At 41.2% G+C, this 14,650-nt stretch overlaps 1 protein-coding gene across 1 annotated transcript in view; it reads left to right on the forward strand.

The window, feature by feature from the left end:
* The window catches only part of bmp2k (BMP2 inducible kinase), a 53,648-nt gene that overhangs the window by 31,661 nt on the left and 7,337 nt on the right, over positions 1-14,650 (forward strand). Inside the window, exons 5-15 of the mRNA XM_087849469.1 lie at positions 381-502; positions 2,710-2,791; positions 5,069-5,201; positions 6,504-6,607; positions 6,693-6,772; positions 6,974-7,122; positions 7,527-7,738; positions 7,840-8,031; positions 10,523-10,764; positions 10,888-11,054; positions 11,469-11,592. Of these exons, the coding sequence (XP_087705595.1) occupies positions 381-502; positions 2,710-2,791; positions 5,069-5,201; positions 6,504-6,607; positions 6,693-6,772; positions 6,974-7,122; positions 7,527-7,738; positions 7,840-8,031; positions 10,523-10,764; positions 10,888-11,054; positions 11,469-11,592 (1,607 nt within the window). The remainder of the gene's footprint in view (positions 1-380; positions 503-2,709; positions 2,792-5,068; positions 5,202-6,503; positions 6,608-6,692; positions 6,773-6,973; positions 7,123-7,526; positions 7,739-7,839; positions 8,032-10,522; positions 10,765-10,887; positions 11,055-11,468; positions 11,593-14,650) is intronic.

Consider the following 14,650-nt stretch of genomic DNA (forward strand, 5'->3'; position numbering starts at 1 on the left):
CCTCATTAGTTATGATTTACCAACATTTAGACCAGACCTGAAAGCTATGTTCAGCAAAAGCCAGCAGTTGAAATCTAAAGCATCCATAAGTGAGGTATAAACCGTCAAAGTGAGGAGTGACAAATTATGAAATTAAAACATTAAACGTTGTACTAAGACTGCAGCTGAGAGGCTCTGAAAACATTAGAGACTTCTACTTACCTGTGCACACTAACACATTAGAATTATTGTCTTCTTCTGCTGTTGTTTCCCCCCCTCGCTAGGTGCATCTGTGCTGTGTAGTGTAGGGTTTTCATTAATTTTTCCAATAGTTTTTATTTCCATTATGTCATTTTTCTCATGAAAACATTCCAAACCCTGCTCTGTTTCTTTTTTGCCAGGTTGAGAATATCCTGCTGAATGACCAGGGAAATTATGTGCTGTGCGACTTTGGCAGCGCCACTCACAGAGTTTTACTGCCACAGAAGGACGGCGTGGCTGCTGTGGAGGACGAGATTAAGAAGTAAGGGTTTTTAGGGCCTGAACATAGCCAGTTGTTTGATGGTTGTCAATGATTTTAAAAATGTGTCCTGTAAGGGAAGAGCTGTTAAACGCCACCACCAACCCTATAAAGTCTCTAAATTAGGACTTTTTTTTTTTTCTTTTGCCATTTTAAAAAGTCAAATATTTTGACTTATTATATTTAAAATGCTTAAATGTCATTATCTAACAATGATGATAATAATAAAAACAAAACGGATAACCATAAAAGAGAATTATGGGCTTATATTTGTTGTTTTGGTTTAAAAAAAACAAACTAATATAAGTCACAAAGTGAAAACATTGTTGGATGTAGACTGTGTGCGTGTGTGCATGCGTGTTTACGAGCCTTTAAAGATCGTTGCTGATAATCAAATCTTGAATTCAGAGGAAATGTGAGGCACATAAACAAGGTCAGTGTGCACTGTGTGGCGGTTTCTTGGCAGTTTTTGCCTTGCTGTCTTTCTTAGTTTCCTTTTTGCTTTTAAATTTCTGACAGGTGCTGCCGTCTGTGGTAGGTGGCTGCGTAATGGCCCAGAACCAACAGATATCAGAGATTATGCCCAGTAATGGGATGTGATTATGTAGGCACTTCTTGCCCCATGCACATCTGTATGGCAGGGATCTGCAGTCTTAGATGTGATTCTGTTTGTATAGTGTCAAATCACAGAAGCCTGTTCAGCGTTCCTGTTAAATTTCACCCGTTTATAGCTCCAATAAAGTGCAGCATGTGTAGTTGTTATCAGTAATAGGACGATGTGTAAATCTGCCCAGTCATACAGAAATGGGCTTTCGATCTACGCTGACTCAGCTGGTTTTCCAGCTAACATTTCAAAGCTGGACTTGCTCAAAATGCAACCAGCTGTTTTGAATGTTATCAGACAGATTCTGAAGAGGAAACTAAATGAAATGTTTGTTCTTCTATTGCAGTAAACGAGGAACTCTCTGATCATACCTGCAGTTGCTTTTTTTTCCCTGTGCATCAATAAACAGAAGCAGACAAAGTCATGAAAGCATTAAAAGCTTGTATTTATGTGAAAGTGCAAAACAATACACATAAAAGTTTGAATTTTAATTATAACTTTGGCCAGTGACTAGAAAAACAAAAAACTGTTTTGTGTGTACGATGTTTGGATATCTTTGAGTACAGAAAATTGGAGTGCTACTATACTTGTGGGGACCAACAGTCACTTATGGGGACAAATCCTGGTCCCCACGAGTTTGTAGGCATTTTTGAGGCTCAAAATGTGGTTTTAGCGTCAGGGTTACAGTTAGGCTATGGTTAAGGTTAGACATTCATTTTTGATGGTTGCAGTAAGTGGCTAGGGAAAGCATTGTCAATTAGATGTCCTCACTGAGGTGTGTGTGTGTGTGTGTGTGTGTGCGTGTGAAATCAAGCACACCCTTCTTTTGCAATGATGTGCTTTTGCTTTGCACTAGAAGTTGTTTGTAGCGATGAATCAGAAGAGAAAAGGTCATTTGAATGTGAAGTTCCCCTTGACTTTATCAGGCCCCTTATTGAGCCTGTTGTTTAGCTGCTTAGCTACATCTTTTGTTTTGGTTCACTGTTAGAGTCAAACATGTTGTTATGAAACCTAAAAATCCTCTCCTGTCCTACCTGATCAGTGTTAAAATAGTTTGATTCTAGCTACTACACATAGTGGCGCGTTTGAGGACGTCAAAAGCGAATAGATGTATACTTGCCTGTTGCCTTTTAGCAAAATCAAAAAACATAAGAGTCTTTTCAGTTATTTCAGATTAATGATGACCTGAAATATATTAGGTATTTTAATTTTGTGACTTAAACAGGCAACAAAAACATCAGGCAAAGCCAGCTCAAACTGTACCAAACACCTATTCAAGCTGCAGATTTCACACAGGAGTCGTCCCTGGATATGTTCCAGCCCCTCCTCCACCCCAGCATCCACCTGTAGGCTCCAGGGGATGTTTAGTAATAACTCCCCAATTTTCTGCCAAGCTCTTAACTGTATTCTGTTGTAATCACTAATTTTAAACATCAGTTGAGTGACTGGAATACACTTAATTTAAAAACAAAACTATAAATACTGAAAATGTGTTGGAGTAGAAATGTAAATCAGCAGTGAATGACGGGGAGAAAGTCCCTAGCAGTGCTGGATTTTTGAACAGGACATACTTTCATCGAATACTTCCTGTTGTTGTGTTGTACAGGTACACAACCCTTTCTTACCGCGCGCCGGAGATGATTAACTTGTATGCAGGAAAAGCCATCACCACTAAGGCTGATATATGGGTAAGGTCCTTCCCTGTTTGCATGTATGCTGTCTGTGTGTGTTACGCAGGCTGCAGGGCTGGTTTGGCCTGGCAGTACTCTGCCCCGACAGGTTCCTCCTCTCTCTTTCTCTCCCAGCTATTTGCCTCCACCAGCTCTCCAGCAGCGTATTCATAAAACATTGAGCAACATCAGTCACAACAAAGCTAGTTGTTCTTCCCTCTCTGCTCCCCATCCTCTTTCATTTTGGGTCCATATGTGATTATTAGACTCAGTTAAGGGCTTTGATAGGCTTGTGTGAAATGGGCCTCCGCTGTTTTGAAAGAAAGAGGCAGAGAAGCAGAAACAAGTGTTTGGACAGGAGCCATTATTGAGGAATTGTGTACGTTAATGGCGTAAAACAGCCAAGGATGTGGCTGATAATGGGACAACTAGTGTTTTATTTCTTAGAATGTGTAGTAAGCATCTTATTTTGTTTGAAACATTTAAAAAAGACCTAAAATTATTAGTAGATTGGAAGAAGCTGTGGTGTCAAATGTAGTCAAATCAGAAACTTTCACAAAGAATTAACGGCCCCACACTCTTGACCCCATGCCATTTGCCTGCTCCATGCTACGTTAGATCTCTGGCTAGTTGTTGCCAACGCATAAACACAAAGTGTCATTAAACTGAATCGAACAGATGGGCCTGTCGATGAGCCCAGATACCTGATCAGAGTCGGGCTCGGACTGATATCTGATCCAAATGTCAGATTCATGCATCAATATTGTACATCAGTAATAAAGTGATGATGATTTTTGCCATTATCAAGCTGCTCCAGATGATGAGATTAAGGTTGATCCTTTTACTTTGCATGTCTATAAAATACTTCTTTAATGCTTCCTCTCTGAATACATAGTCAGTCAGTAGTATGACAGCACGGCTCAGCACAGCCTGATGAAAGTGGCTTCAGTCTCTTAGAGCTGTTCAACTGATCAAATTATTTAAATCTGTATCTAAAAAAACTAAAAGGTAACAATGAGACTGCATGTTAAAAGATTGAAGGAGGTTGAAGGAAAATGCCTACTGTAGGAGTCCAAAAAACCCCCAGCTTCCTGTCAACTACCCCATGTGCTGTCACTTCCTGTTTTTGAGCCATGTGCCTGACGGTGAGCTGTGCCTCACACACATTTCTTAAGCGTTTATTCCTACTTTGTGGGGTTGTTTGGTGGTCACGCTGTCTCACTTAGATTAAGAGCATCAGCCTGGATTAGCTTGTTAAGGAGAGTGGTGCAGACTATCATCAGATGGAGCGCTTAAAGGGAAACCGTTCCCTAATGGTGCGGCTAATTCCAAAGTCTCTTTCATCCCAAACTGCATGGTCAGCAGATATGCTGGATACTGGAGCCAAATATAGCTTAAGCTGAATATATGTTTTAGTTCAGAGCACTTTTGCATGCCGGTTTGTTTGGACAGCCATACTGCCTGCAGAGCAGACTCTGGGCCGGATTTTGTAAACACAGTTTTTTAGCCTGTGACATGAATAAAAATATTATTTTCTAATAAGGACCTGCGCACCTCTGTAGGAAGAGAAAGGAAGCATCATTTCAAGGGCCAGGGCATGGTTTCCTGATCTATTCAGTGATTGTAGAATCCCATTTTTCTTTTATTTTAATGTGATGAATACCAATGAGCACCATTGATAATTCTCCTGCACACATCATCTTAGACCTCTTACAAAGACTTCTTGTATCCTTTAATGGTAATCTTGATTTGTTTTCTATTTAAGCCTATCGGTCAATTTTATCACATGCCACCAAATTACTGACAACATCTTAAAGATAATTTCAGTGGTTCAGTAATTCAGGAAACATGCATTTAAAGTTTATCACTGTTGTTTGTATCGTCATTGTCTCAGGGCAAGGAGGAAAGCACCCAGGTTCTGATGGGTATTTTGGGTACTTACGGAGTTTTGCTTTAAATCCTTTGGGCTGTTCAGGCTTAGTTGAACAAACCTAGTATTTCTTCAGTTATAAACAAAATGTGTCTGCATCGAAAACTTCCATGGCATCCGATGTTTAATGAGATAGTGTTATTATTATTAGTAGTATTAGCGGCTTTATTTTGGGAGAAAATTAGGTGGTGTTTGAATTGAAGACATGGGTACACTCCTCACGCTGGGTGTTTTGGGTTTTGCGATAGAATACACACTAACTAAACTTGGGTATGATGTTGGCACTGGGACTGAGTCTCTAGCAGTGCCCACCCTCAAAGTAACTGGATGCAGGTGTTTGACCAGATTGTTTGTTTTCTCCACAGGCACTTGGATGCTTGTTGTACAAGCTGTGTTTCTTCGCACTTCCATTTGGGGAGAGTCAAGTCGCCATATGTGATGGAACCTTTATCGTTCCAGATAACTCCAAATTCTCCTTCAAGTTGCACTGTTTAATCAGTAAGTTGGAGTTTAGCGTGTCACACGGAGCAGCTGAATACAGCTTTGTAGTTATTAATAACTATCAGAATAACTTTCGTTTGTTTTGTTTTGTTTTTTTCTGTGGTGTCTTTTTTGATTCAGTAGTTATTTAACATCATTTTGTGAACTAGCAAAATATTCTGTCTGTAATTTGTCTCCCACATTTGCAGATTATCAAAGATGTGAAAAAATGTTGTTTAAATTGGAAATCGTCTCCCGCATTATGGAGCGTGACTTTAGGCTTGACCATACCAAATGTTACTTTGATGTAATTTCACAGATAAATATAAAAACTACAAAGCCATGTTACAGTTTCCACCTTTTTAGTGTGGTTTCTTTTCCACTGTTGTCACCCACAGAGTGATCTCTTTCAGTCTTTTTTTTTATGCATTTACCCAACTCAAGCCTGTTTGAACCAGTCGAGGACCGTCAGTCACGACAGCTTTGTTTGTGCTCAAGTTATTTCACTTCCCCAAATGTATCCTGTGGCGGAGCTTCCTTTTTAAAACACTTGACAAACAGCTCCACCAAGTGGTCAAGGGAAGACAATACATGCCAAATACATGTTGTTCTGCACCAGAGTTGATATAGTTAAACTTTTTTAAATGTATTTTTTTTAATATAAATATATTTTTAGTTTAGCTTTACTTACTTTTGTGGGTTTGCTGGTTACTGTTTCATTGTTCTGGATTAAAAATGTTTAGTTTTAAAAGAAAAGTTTCCTCTTAATTATCATAATGTCAGGGTCAAGAATTAGGAATTTAGACAAGATATTTGATTTGATTTTGATTTTATTGATTAGCATTCAAATATCTCAATGAATACAGGACAAAGATCTACCACAAAGCAAGAAAGCATGAGACAAGGCTAATCAAAAGGTATTGGCTGAAGCATTTGCTTATTACGCCAACCCTTTTAACAAAAGATCTTTTTGCATGCAGCTCCTGTACACAGGGCTCGAAGCAAAGAATAAAAGAAAGCAAAGCAAAAACAAAACAAACAAAAAAAAACTTTCCACCTTAGATAAGTAACTACAAAGCAAAACAATCAAGAGGACAAGATATTACAACAGCTCAATAGTGTAGTGGTTTACACAAGTGCCCAACAAGCAAAAGGTCAGTGAACAAATGCATGAAAGTCGTTTCAAATAGTTTCTTTTTTCAACTGTCGAGTTTTCACTTTTATTTCAAGTAACTGAAACTTCCTTTTAATTAACTATAGAAATCTTGCTCTTGTAGTGTATAAAGTGACCTCTTTTTTTTATTATTTAATCTTCTTCAGGATATATGCTCGAACCAGACCAGGAGAAGAGACCTGACATTTACCAAGTGTCCTATTTTGCCTTCAAATTAGCTGGAAAAGACTGTCCAGTGCCAAATCTCTTCGTAAGTCACAGGCATAAACAGTCAGCATGTCTTTAGCCTTTCCTCACTGGCTTATTAAAATGAAACCTCCCTGCTGTTTATCTAGAACTCTCCCATCCCGACGTCACTCCCTGAGCCTCTGACAGCCAGCGAGGTCGCTGCTAAGAAGAGCTTGACGAAAGCCAGGTGCTGCTCACCGACAGTTTTATTATGTATAAACTGAAAATGGAAATGATGGATTACTTTAATCTTATGTATTCCTTTTTTATTTTATTGTTTTGGTTGTTTTTTTACCTCTTGAGATCACAGCCTGTCAGCTGTTACAAACGCACAAAGTAAAGTTCTTCCTGCACATGCTGAGGGACCCTTTTGCTTCCTCCTTTACAGGATCACAGACTCTGTGGGACCAACGGAAACATCAATAGCTCCCAGACAGCGGCCAAAGGCTGCAAACAGTAATGTCCTGCCTCTCACTAACACTGTCACCCCTGTCAAGATGACCGTGCCTTCAGCACCCGTCAGCAACGGCCAGAAAGGTTTGTTAAACATCAGTAGGATGGATTTTTATATCTAAGAAAATGTCTTAAAGGAGTCTTTATTTTGACTAAATACAGTATAGACTATATACACACATTATTTTCAAACAAACCAAAACACATTTCTTAAAATTACTGAAAATTATTTATGATTATTTATTTATGCATAAATTCCAGAACTAAATATCTTCCAAATGAGGATAATGCTGCAATGTTTTGCTCATTGCCTACATCCACAGATGAGGATGCAAATGTTGATTAACTGGTAAATCAGCAACCAGCTCGGCTCTCGTCACCATGTGATATCTGAATATATAAACCCCTCGATATCCTGGATTTAGATTTACTTGTTATTTCCTTTTCTGGAGTCTAAAGAACAAACACTGTTCATCTGTACCTCTCAGCTCCCACTCCTGGCTCTGGGCAACCATCCATACAGTCTCAGCCTCAGCAACAGCCTCAGCAACAGCCTCAGCCACAGGCCAGCAGTCAACAACACAGAGTCCTGCAGCAGCTACAACCTGGTGATTTGCGTCTGCAGCAGCTACAACAGCATCACCACCACCAGGCAGTGCAGCAACAACATGCAAATGCACAGCAACTCCAATACCTCCAGGTACGTCACGCCATGATCCCAGTTATTACGCATCAGTCATTTTTAAGCCATCACTTGGAGGCAATGTTTTCTAAACTTTTGTTTAAAAATTTTGACTTCAGTACCAACAGGCTGTGCAGCAGTCGCTTCAGCTTCAGCAGCAGCAACAGCAGCAGCAACAGGCCATGCTCCAACAACAGCAGCAGCAACAGGCCATGCTTCAGCAGCAGCAACAACAGGCCATGCTCCAACAGCAGCAGCAGCAGCAGATGATGTATCAGCAGCAGGTTGCTCAGGCTCAGTACGCCGCCATGGTGAGTCCTTTCAGAGGTCTAGATGTGAAGCCAAAACCCCCAGTGATGCAATAAGATACCTAAACTTTGGTGACTGCGTTCGTAATGTTTAAAAAGGACGTTTGGTTTAAATCATCATCTTTGTTTTGCGCACCTGTGGACCACTTCCAGTGCTCATGCAGTTTCTCCTGCTGAAGAGAGCTGGGTCTGCAGCCAAGACCCAGACACCAAACAGCAGAAATGGCTCCCAGTCTATCTACCTGTAGTCATGTAGTTCCAATGCTCAATATTTAAAAATCAAGAAGGTAATACTTGACTTGGACAGATCTCAATTTCAAATTCTCAGTTTGTTCTGGCCATATCAACAAACATGTGGCCCCTTTTTGGCCTTGTGCGGCTTGGCTTATGCGGAGTCTGCTCTCGAATCGACAGCCATCAAATTGAATTTGCTTTTTGTTCAAGCGACTGGAAAAAAAACGTGACAGCATTTCAGAGCAGAAGACTTTATCCAAAACTGCAGTAAATAGTTTGAGCAAATGACAGCGAAACACATGGAGACACAGCGTGAAATAACACGGAGCTGAATATTTCATTTAATGTCATAATGGCCTAAATTTGCTCTCTGTTCCAAACACTGGCAGCCAGTCCTCCTCCCTCGAATCTCCTCGCGTCTGTGCCAAGCAGCATTGGAAGCAGACGCTCAAACTTCCTACTGAATCTGTCCAAATATTCTGAAAACTAGTATTTACTGAATCAAACACACAAACACAGGTCCTCCAAATGTGCACTGTAAGGGCGGCGTAATTTTTAGTCTGTTTCCCACCGAGCGCGTACCATCTGTTTTATTTCAGAGGCAATCTGGTCTGAGCGAAGCCACGAGGGGATCGAACAGAGGGTGAAATGGAGCAGTTTTATCTATGTTGCGTTCTGACATATGAAGCGGTTCATATTCGGGGGAAGAGGCGAGTGCTCAGAATTACTGTTCTTATTCCCAAGATACCTGCTTAGTGTTTAAAAAGCAGCATTTCCACACCGATCTTAGACCTGCTCCTTATTGTGAGGAAGACGCATTGCACATTCGTAATATGGTTTAATGACATTGGATCAGTTTCATTTGTGCGGTACTTTAAATGCACAACAGCAGTGTGAAAAAACTGCTTTACAAACTTGGAGAGTGGAGAAAGTGTTGGATGACTAGAGGATTTAGAGAAAAAGGTGAACCATAAACTGTATTTAAAAATGTTCCAAATTTCACTCATTTTGTCGTCATTTGCAGAATTTATTTCATATACTACTCAAACAAATTAAAGGAACTCTTTGGAAACACAGATTGCATTGTGGGAACAAATTATGCTGCTATATCTGCACTGATATGGACTGGGTAAAAGACTGCTACATCATTTTATAGAACTTAAAATTATTAACCTGCAGAGCCCTGAATTCAAAGACGCACTGAAAATCAGTGAAAAACTGATGCAGCAGACTGGCCCATTTTGCAAAAATTTCATTGCAGCAACTTAAAAAGGTAGTTGTCCCCTGTGCGCTTGTATGCATGCTCTTAATGAGGCGATGGATGGTGTCCTCTGGGATCTCTTCCCAGATCATGAGTGATTGGATGAGCCTAAACATGAAGACCCAGAGGTTTTCTATTGGATTTAGGTCAGGCGAGCGTTAAGGGACAGTCAATGTTATCAATTCCTTCATCCTCCAAGCTTTGTCGTGCACCAGGAGGAACCCTGGACCCACTGCTCCAGTGTAGGGTTTGACTGTGGGTCCAAGGCTTTCATCCTCACACCTTCTGGCAGTTAGGGTGATGTTGCCTATGGATATCCCTTCCCAGACCATCATGGACCATAGCACCAAACTGTTCATGCTGAACGATGTTACGTGCAGCATGGCCTTCTCCACGCCTTCTCCAGACCCCTTCACGTGTGTCACATGTGCTCAGGGTGAACCGGCTCTCTTCTGTGAAAAGCACAGGGTGCCAGTGTTGGAACTGCCAACCTCTTGAAGTCTCTTTTTGGTTGTTTGGTCCAAAACATTCACACCAGTGGCCTTCTGTAGGGTTCTGGCAGTGTTCATCCTGTTCCACCTTGTACAAAGAAGTCGATACCGGCCCTGCTGATGGGTTAAGGGCCTTCTGTGGCCCTGTCCAGCGCTCCTGAAATGACTGTCTCCTGAAATCTCCCACGTGCGGTTGAGCAGATCAATATCCCAGAACTTTAACTGACTCGAGCATCTTGTTTCGAAGGGTTTCACACTCTCTGATTGGCCAGAAAATTGATCTGTCAGCCATAGTTTGAGTTAGTCGTTATTAGTCGATGTGTTCAGTTTGGTGTTCGATGTGCTGTTTGACTTTCATTCCCTCATCCCTCCCCTCCACCGTGTCCCCAGCTTTCCAAATCCAGAACTGGTTTCTAACAACATTTCATCATCATAATGCGCCATGAAATCAATGGTCCGTCCCTCATTCCCTTCCCCCCTTCTTCTCCCTCTCTTCCTTCCCTAACAGCTGCAACAGTACCAACAGGCTTTTGTCCAGCAACAGCAGCAGCATCAGCAACATCATCAACAACATCCGCAGCAGCAGCAGCATCATCCTGCTCAGCAGCCTCTCCCCTATATGTCTTCCCCTCTTGAGTTCCAGATCCCTCTGGGTTCCTACAATGCGACCACACCCACCACAGGAACTGGAGCTGGTACTTGCCAGATGGGGGGGCCATCTCCTGTAGATCCCTCATACACTAACCCCAGGTAATGTCCTTTGAATCTGTTTGTGGAAGTGAAATTAGATTGGTTTCCTTCTACATGTGAAAGTATTTCCCTTCTTTCCATTTTTAAGCATATAGAAAGTTTGCTGTCCTCTCTCTGCCGTAGGAACCCGCTGCTGTCCACAGATGGGGTCACCCCTCCTTTGCAGAGCTGCAGCAGTGCAGTCAGCAACCCTCCCGATATGTCAGGCTGGAACCCTTTCGGAGAGGACAACTTTTCTAAACTGACCGAGGAGGAGCTGCTTGACCGGGAATTTGACATGCTCAGAGCAAGCAAGTGAACTCTAACGTTTTAACTCTTTTGTCATTTCAAGAAAAGAAAGAAAAGAGGCGATTGTTTGAAAAGTGTTGCCGTAGACGGAGAAATTTTCTGTAAACATTTCAGCTCCTCGTTAATGTCTTTTTCAGATGAAGGGAAAAATCTGGCATGCGAACCATATGATTGTGTATCACCGTGTTTATTTAGCTTTTCAACCAGATGGAGAATAAACCTTTTTCTGTTGTTAAAATAGCACATTTTGGGCATTGTGCTCTTACTGAGTGTATTCTCAGAGCTGTGGGAGTCTGTACATATTTGAGGGAACATTTATCAGTAACACCCACAATCATATGCAACAATATTTAATTTCAAAACTACTTCTATCACCTCGTAGCTGTAGATATCTAATTGTGGTCTTTTATGTACAGAAAAGCCAGTGGAGAGGACAACGAGCGTGGAAACTGACCGACCGCCGCCTGCTGCCGCCGCAGCCAAGCCCCTTCCTCCAGAGGATCTCTTCGGCTCAGTCCCATTTGTGGCCAACGCAGGCAAGTCTTAGAGGAGTCTCTACCGTGAGGACCCAACACTGTGGAGCCACCTGCCTCCCCCAGTCTGTCCTCTTCCTGCCCCCTCCCCCATCCCAGTCTTCTCCCCTCACCTGACCTCTGGTCAGAAGCTCCTATGCCACAAGGACCCAGCAGTGGGCCATTTAAAACCAATGATCAGTCAGATTTGTGTTGTTTCCTAATGTTAGTTGGAAGATTTAGATGCACTTATGCTGTCATTATGAATCATATTATTAATAATAATAATGATTTTTAAAAAACAAATTGCAGCTTTTGCTCCTCTGTGGTTAAAATAGGAAGCGAAGGAGCAGCAGGTTTGTCGATGCATTCAGTGCAGTGAAGTTTAACAGAGGGCTTATTAATGAAAATATAATCTCCCGTTGGAACAAACCTTTATGCAAGTCAGATGGAAGTCCACTCATAAACATGTCTCTCTCTCCACGTGGCTGGAGCAAGGTACTAACACAGAACAGTCAGAGGTATGTGCTCATCGTGAGGCACTTTGGATTAAATTTAAAAAAGTTTGGTGAGAAGCAAAAACTTCTGTGTCCAGCTTGGACAAGAGCTGGATAAAATTGCTGTTTAAAAGCAACATGAAACGTCACGTGGTTGGTACTACAAAGGGCTGAGTGATGTTTAAACGTCAGTTATTTAGTTTCTGACTGGTGAATAAATGAATACAAAGGCCATCTAATTAAAAGAATTTCAGGAGTCATAAGAATTTTTTTCTTCTTCATGGTGTTAAATTTTGGAGCAAATTCATTATAGCACCATTTGAATTTAACAGTATTACAGTCGTCTTAATAAAGCGGGTTATTCGGTGCTGCTTTCGGACTTTTGCAGTTCCTTTGACTCTGACAGGAAGTCGCACCTTTCTGCATGTCTGCACTTCAGGAATGAGGCCATAAAGTTCACAGACAACTCCAGCACAAGAGGAGCCTTTGGTGACGTTGGTGTTTGCTGTGGCAGCGCTGACAACTTGTATATTTACAAATAAATAGATAAATAAAACACAGAGACATTGGTCAGTGTTGAAGTCCAGGCTTTAAGAACCTGATTTGGACTCATCAGGTCAAATATTGTCATTTTTCTGACTTCAGAGCCGAATTGGAGCATTTCCGTAGTTTGCTAATAAAACGGGCACACGCTAACTATTGCATTGGCATAATGAGAGAGCTAAATAACAGTTTTCAGGTATTACCTCTGTACCTAATACCTCTTAGTACAACCACACCTGAGAAGCATTTTTGAATAGGAGCCCTTACTGCATTCAGACTTCTTGTTTGAGTTGCTCTTTAAAGTGGAGCAAATCAAAGAAATTAACGGCTTTCAAGAAACAGTTGTAGTGCCCCGATCCTAATGGTGTTATTAAATTTAACGTAAAAGAGAAAAATTAACTTTTTTGTGCATAAAAGCCAGTGTCATCGTATCTTCACGTTTACCAGTTGGAGTTCTTGGACGTAGTTGTAGTTGTCATCACTGTGAAGTCCAGCATAGATTTAAACCAGTCCTGTACATCAACGAGGACAGTATTACTGCGTAGTAAATTACAACCCCCACAGCTCCTTCCTTGGTCTGTCTTTTCTAAGTTTTTCTATTCAACTCAGTTTTCATCAGAAAGGAAGAAAAAAGCTCTGATCGTTGGAACTCTTTGGTCCGAAAGCGTCTGTTTTACTCGCAGCTTTGTAAACATGTTTTATTTTGCATGATTTACCATATCGGAGAGTTGGTGCTATATATTTGGTGTTCGCTGAGATGATCTCACACCCATCTTTCAGCTCCTGTATTATTACGACGTCTGTCGAACCATCGCTCAGCCCTGGTACTAACAAACTCCACTTTGAGGAGGGGAAAAAGCAAACTTGAACTTCCAAAGTTATGGCTCGTTGCCGTTTGTTTACATGGCGATACTGTCGCCCCTGCACGGCCATTGAAACTGCAAACTCACACGTTGCACAATAGTTTTCCCGAAGCCTCAAATGTTCTTCACATGTGGAGTGAGCACTTTACTGTGGAGGCCGACGTCATAACCTGATGATTAGTTTTCTGATTTGGCTTTGTTAACCGGTCAGACTGCTTGTGGTTCACCCCCCTCCCCTCCTCCCCTAACACAGATCACAGCCTTGTTAAAGCAATGTGAATATCTGAGCGCAGTATTTCTACATTTATCACATCGGTGGCAGCAATAAGCTTCTGTGCCTCTGTACTCTTCCTGCTCCTTAAATGTGAATTGATTAATGTTTTGATAGGTGATTTAGACACGCTGTTTATAATTAATGGAATATATTTAATGATTAATCCTAAAACACTTTATTTTCTAAAGGAGAGTGAGTGTTTTTTTTCTCTCTCTCTACAGTAAACTCATCTCAAACACGCAGGCTTAATGCAAATCCAGCTTAGAGTAGATTAAGACAAGATGACAATGCAATATAACCCTATAAGCACTTGAATGTAAGTGTGGAAATATTTTATCGTCTTCACTTATTACTTAAGGAATATAAAAATCTAAACAAGTTCAAATTGGATAAAAGGAAAAACCAAAAAAGAAGCCAAAAAACAAGAAAAGGGACTCTTGTACCGAGCTGCAGCTGATGCAGAACCCACTTTGTTGGGACTCATTCCTTCAGGCTGGCATGAAAAAATTTGCAGCAAATTTTGGAGCAGCCTCTTCGCTCGTGTTTGTGCCATCAGTTGGTTAGTTTAGTGTTTTTTTGTTTTTTTTTAAAGCCCGCTGCTGACTTTAAAAACCGGATCGGGTCAGGTTTTATTTTCCGTGATTCGATATCTGGCTCCAGCGCCACCTGCTGGTCCCCTGCAGCGCTGCTTCCGAGCGTTAAACCCTAATAAATATCCAGTTTGTGATTTAAGTGTTTCTGGCGTTGGCGACTTGTACTTGTGCCTGCTGCCAGACGGCGGGGAAGTTGATTTTAATCCTCTTTGATGACCAACAGCTGACAGTATTTTTATTTAATTTTTTTAACAAAGGAACTACATTTTATAAAAAGACCAGTGTGCTGATTTACTTTACAGGAAATTCCATAAAA

The sequence above is a fragment of the Neolamprologus brichardi genome, chromosome 12 (assembly GCF_056152115.1).
Source record: "Neolamprologus brichardi isolate AB-2024 chromosome 12, ASM5615211v1, whole genome shotgun sequence".
In the NCBI taxonomy this organism is placed as follows: domain Eukaryota; kingdom Metazoa; phylum Chordata; class Actinopteri; order Cichliformes; family Cichlidae; genus Neolamprologus; species Neolamprologus brichardi.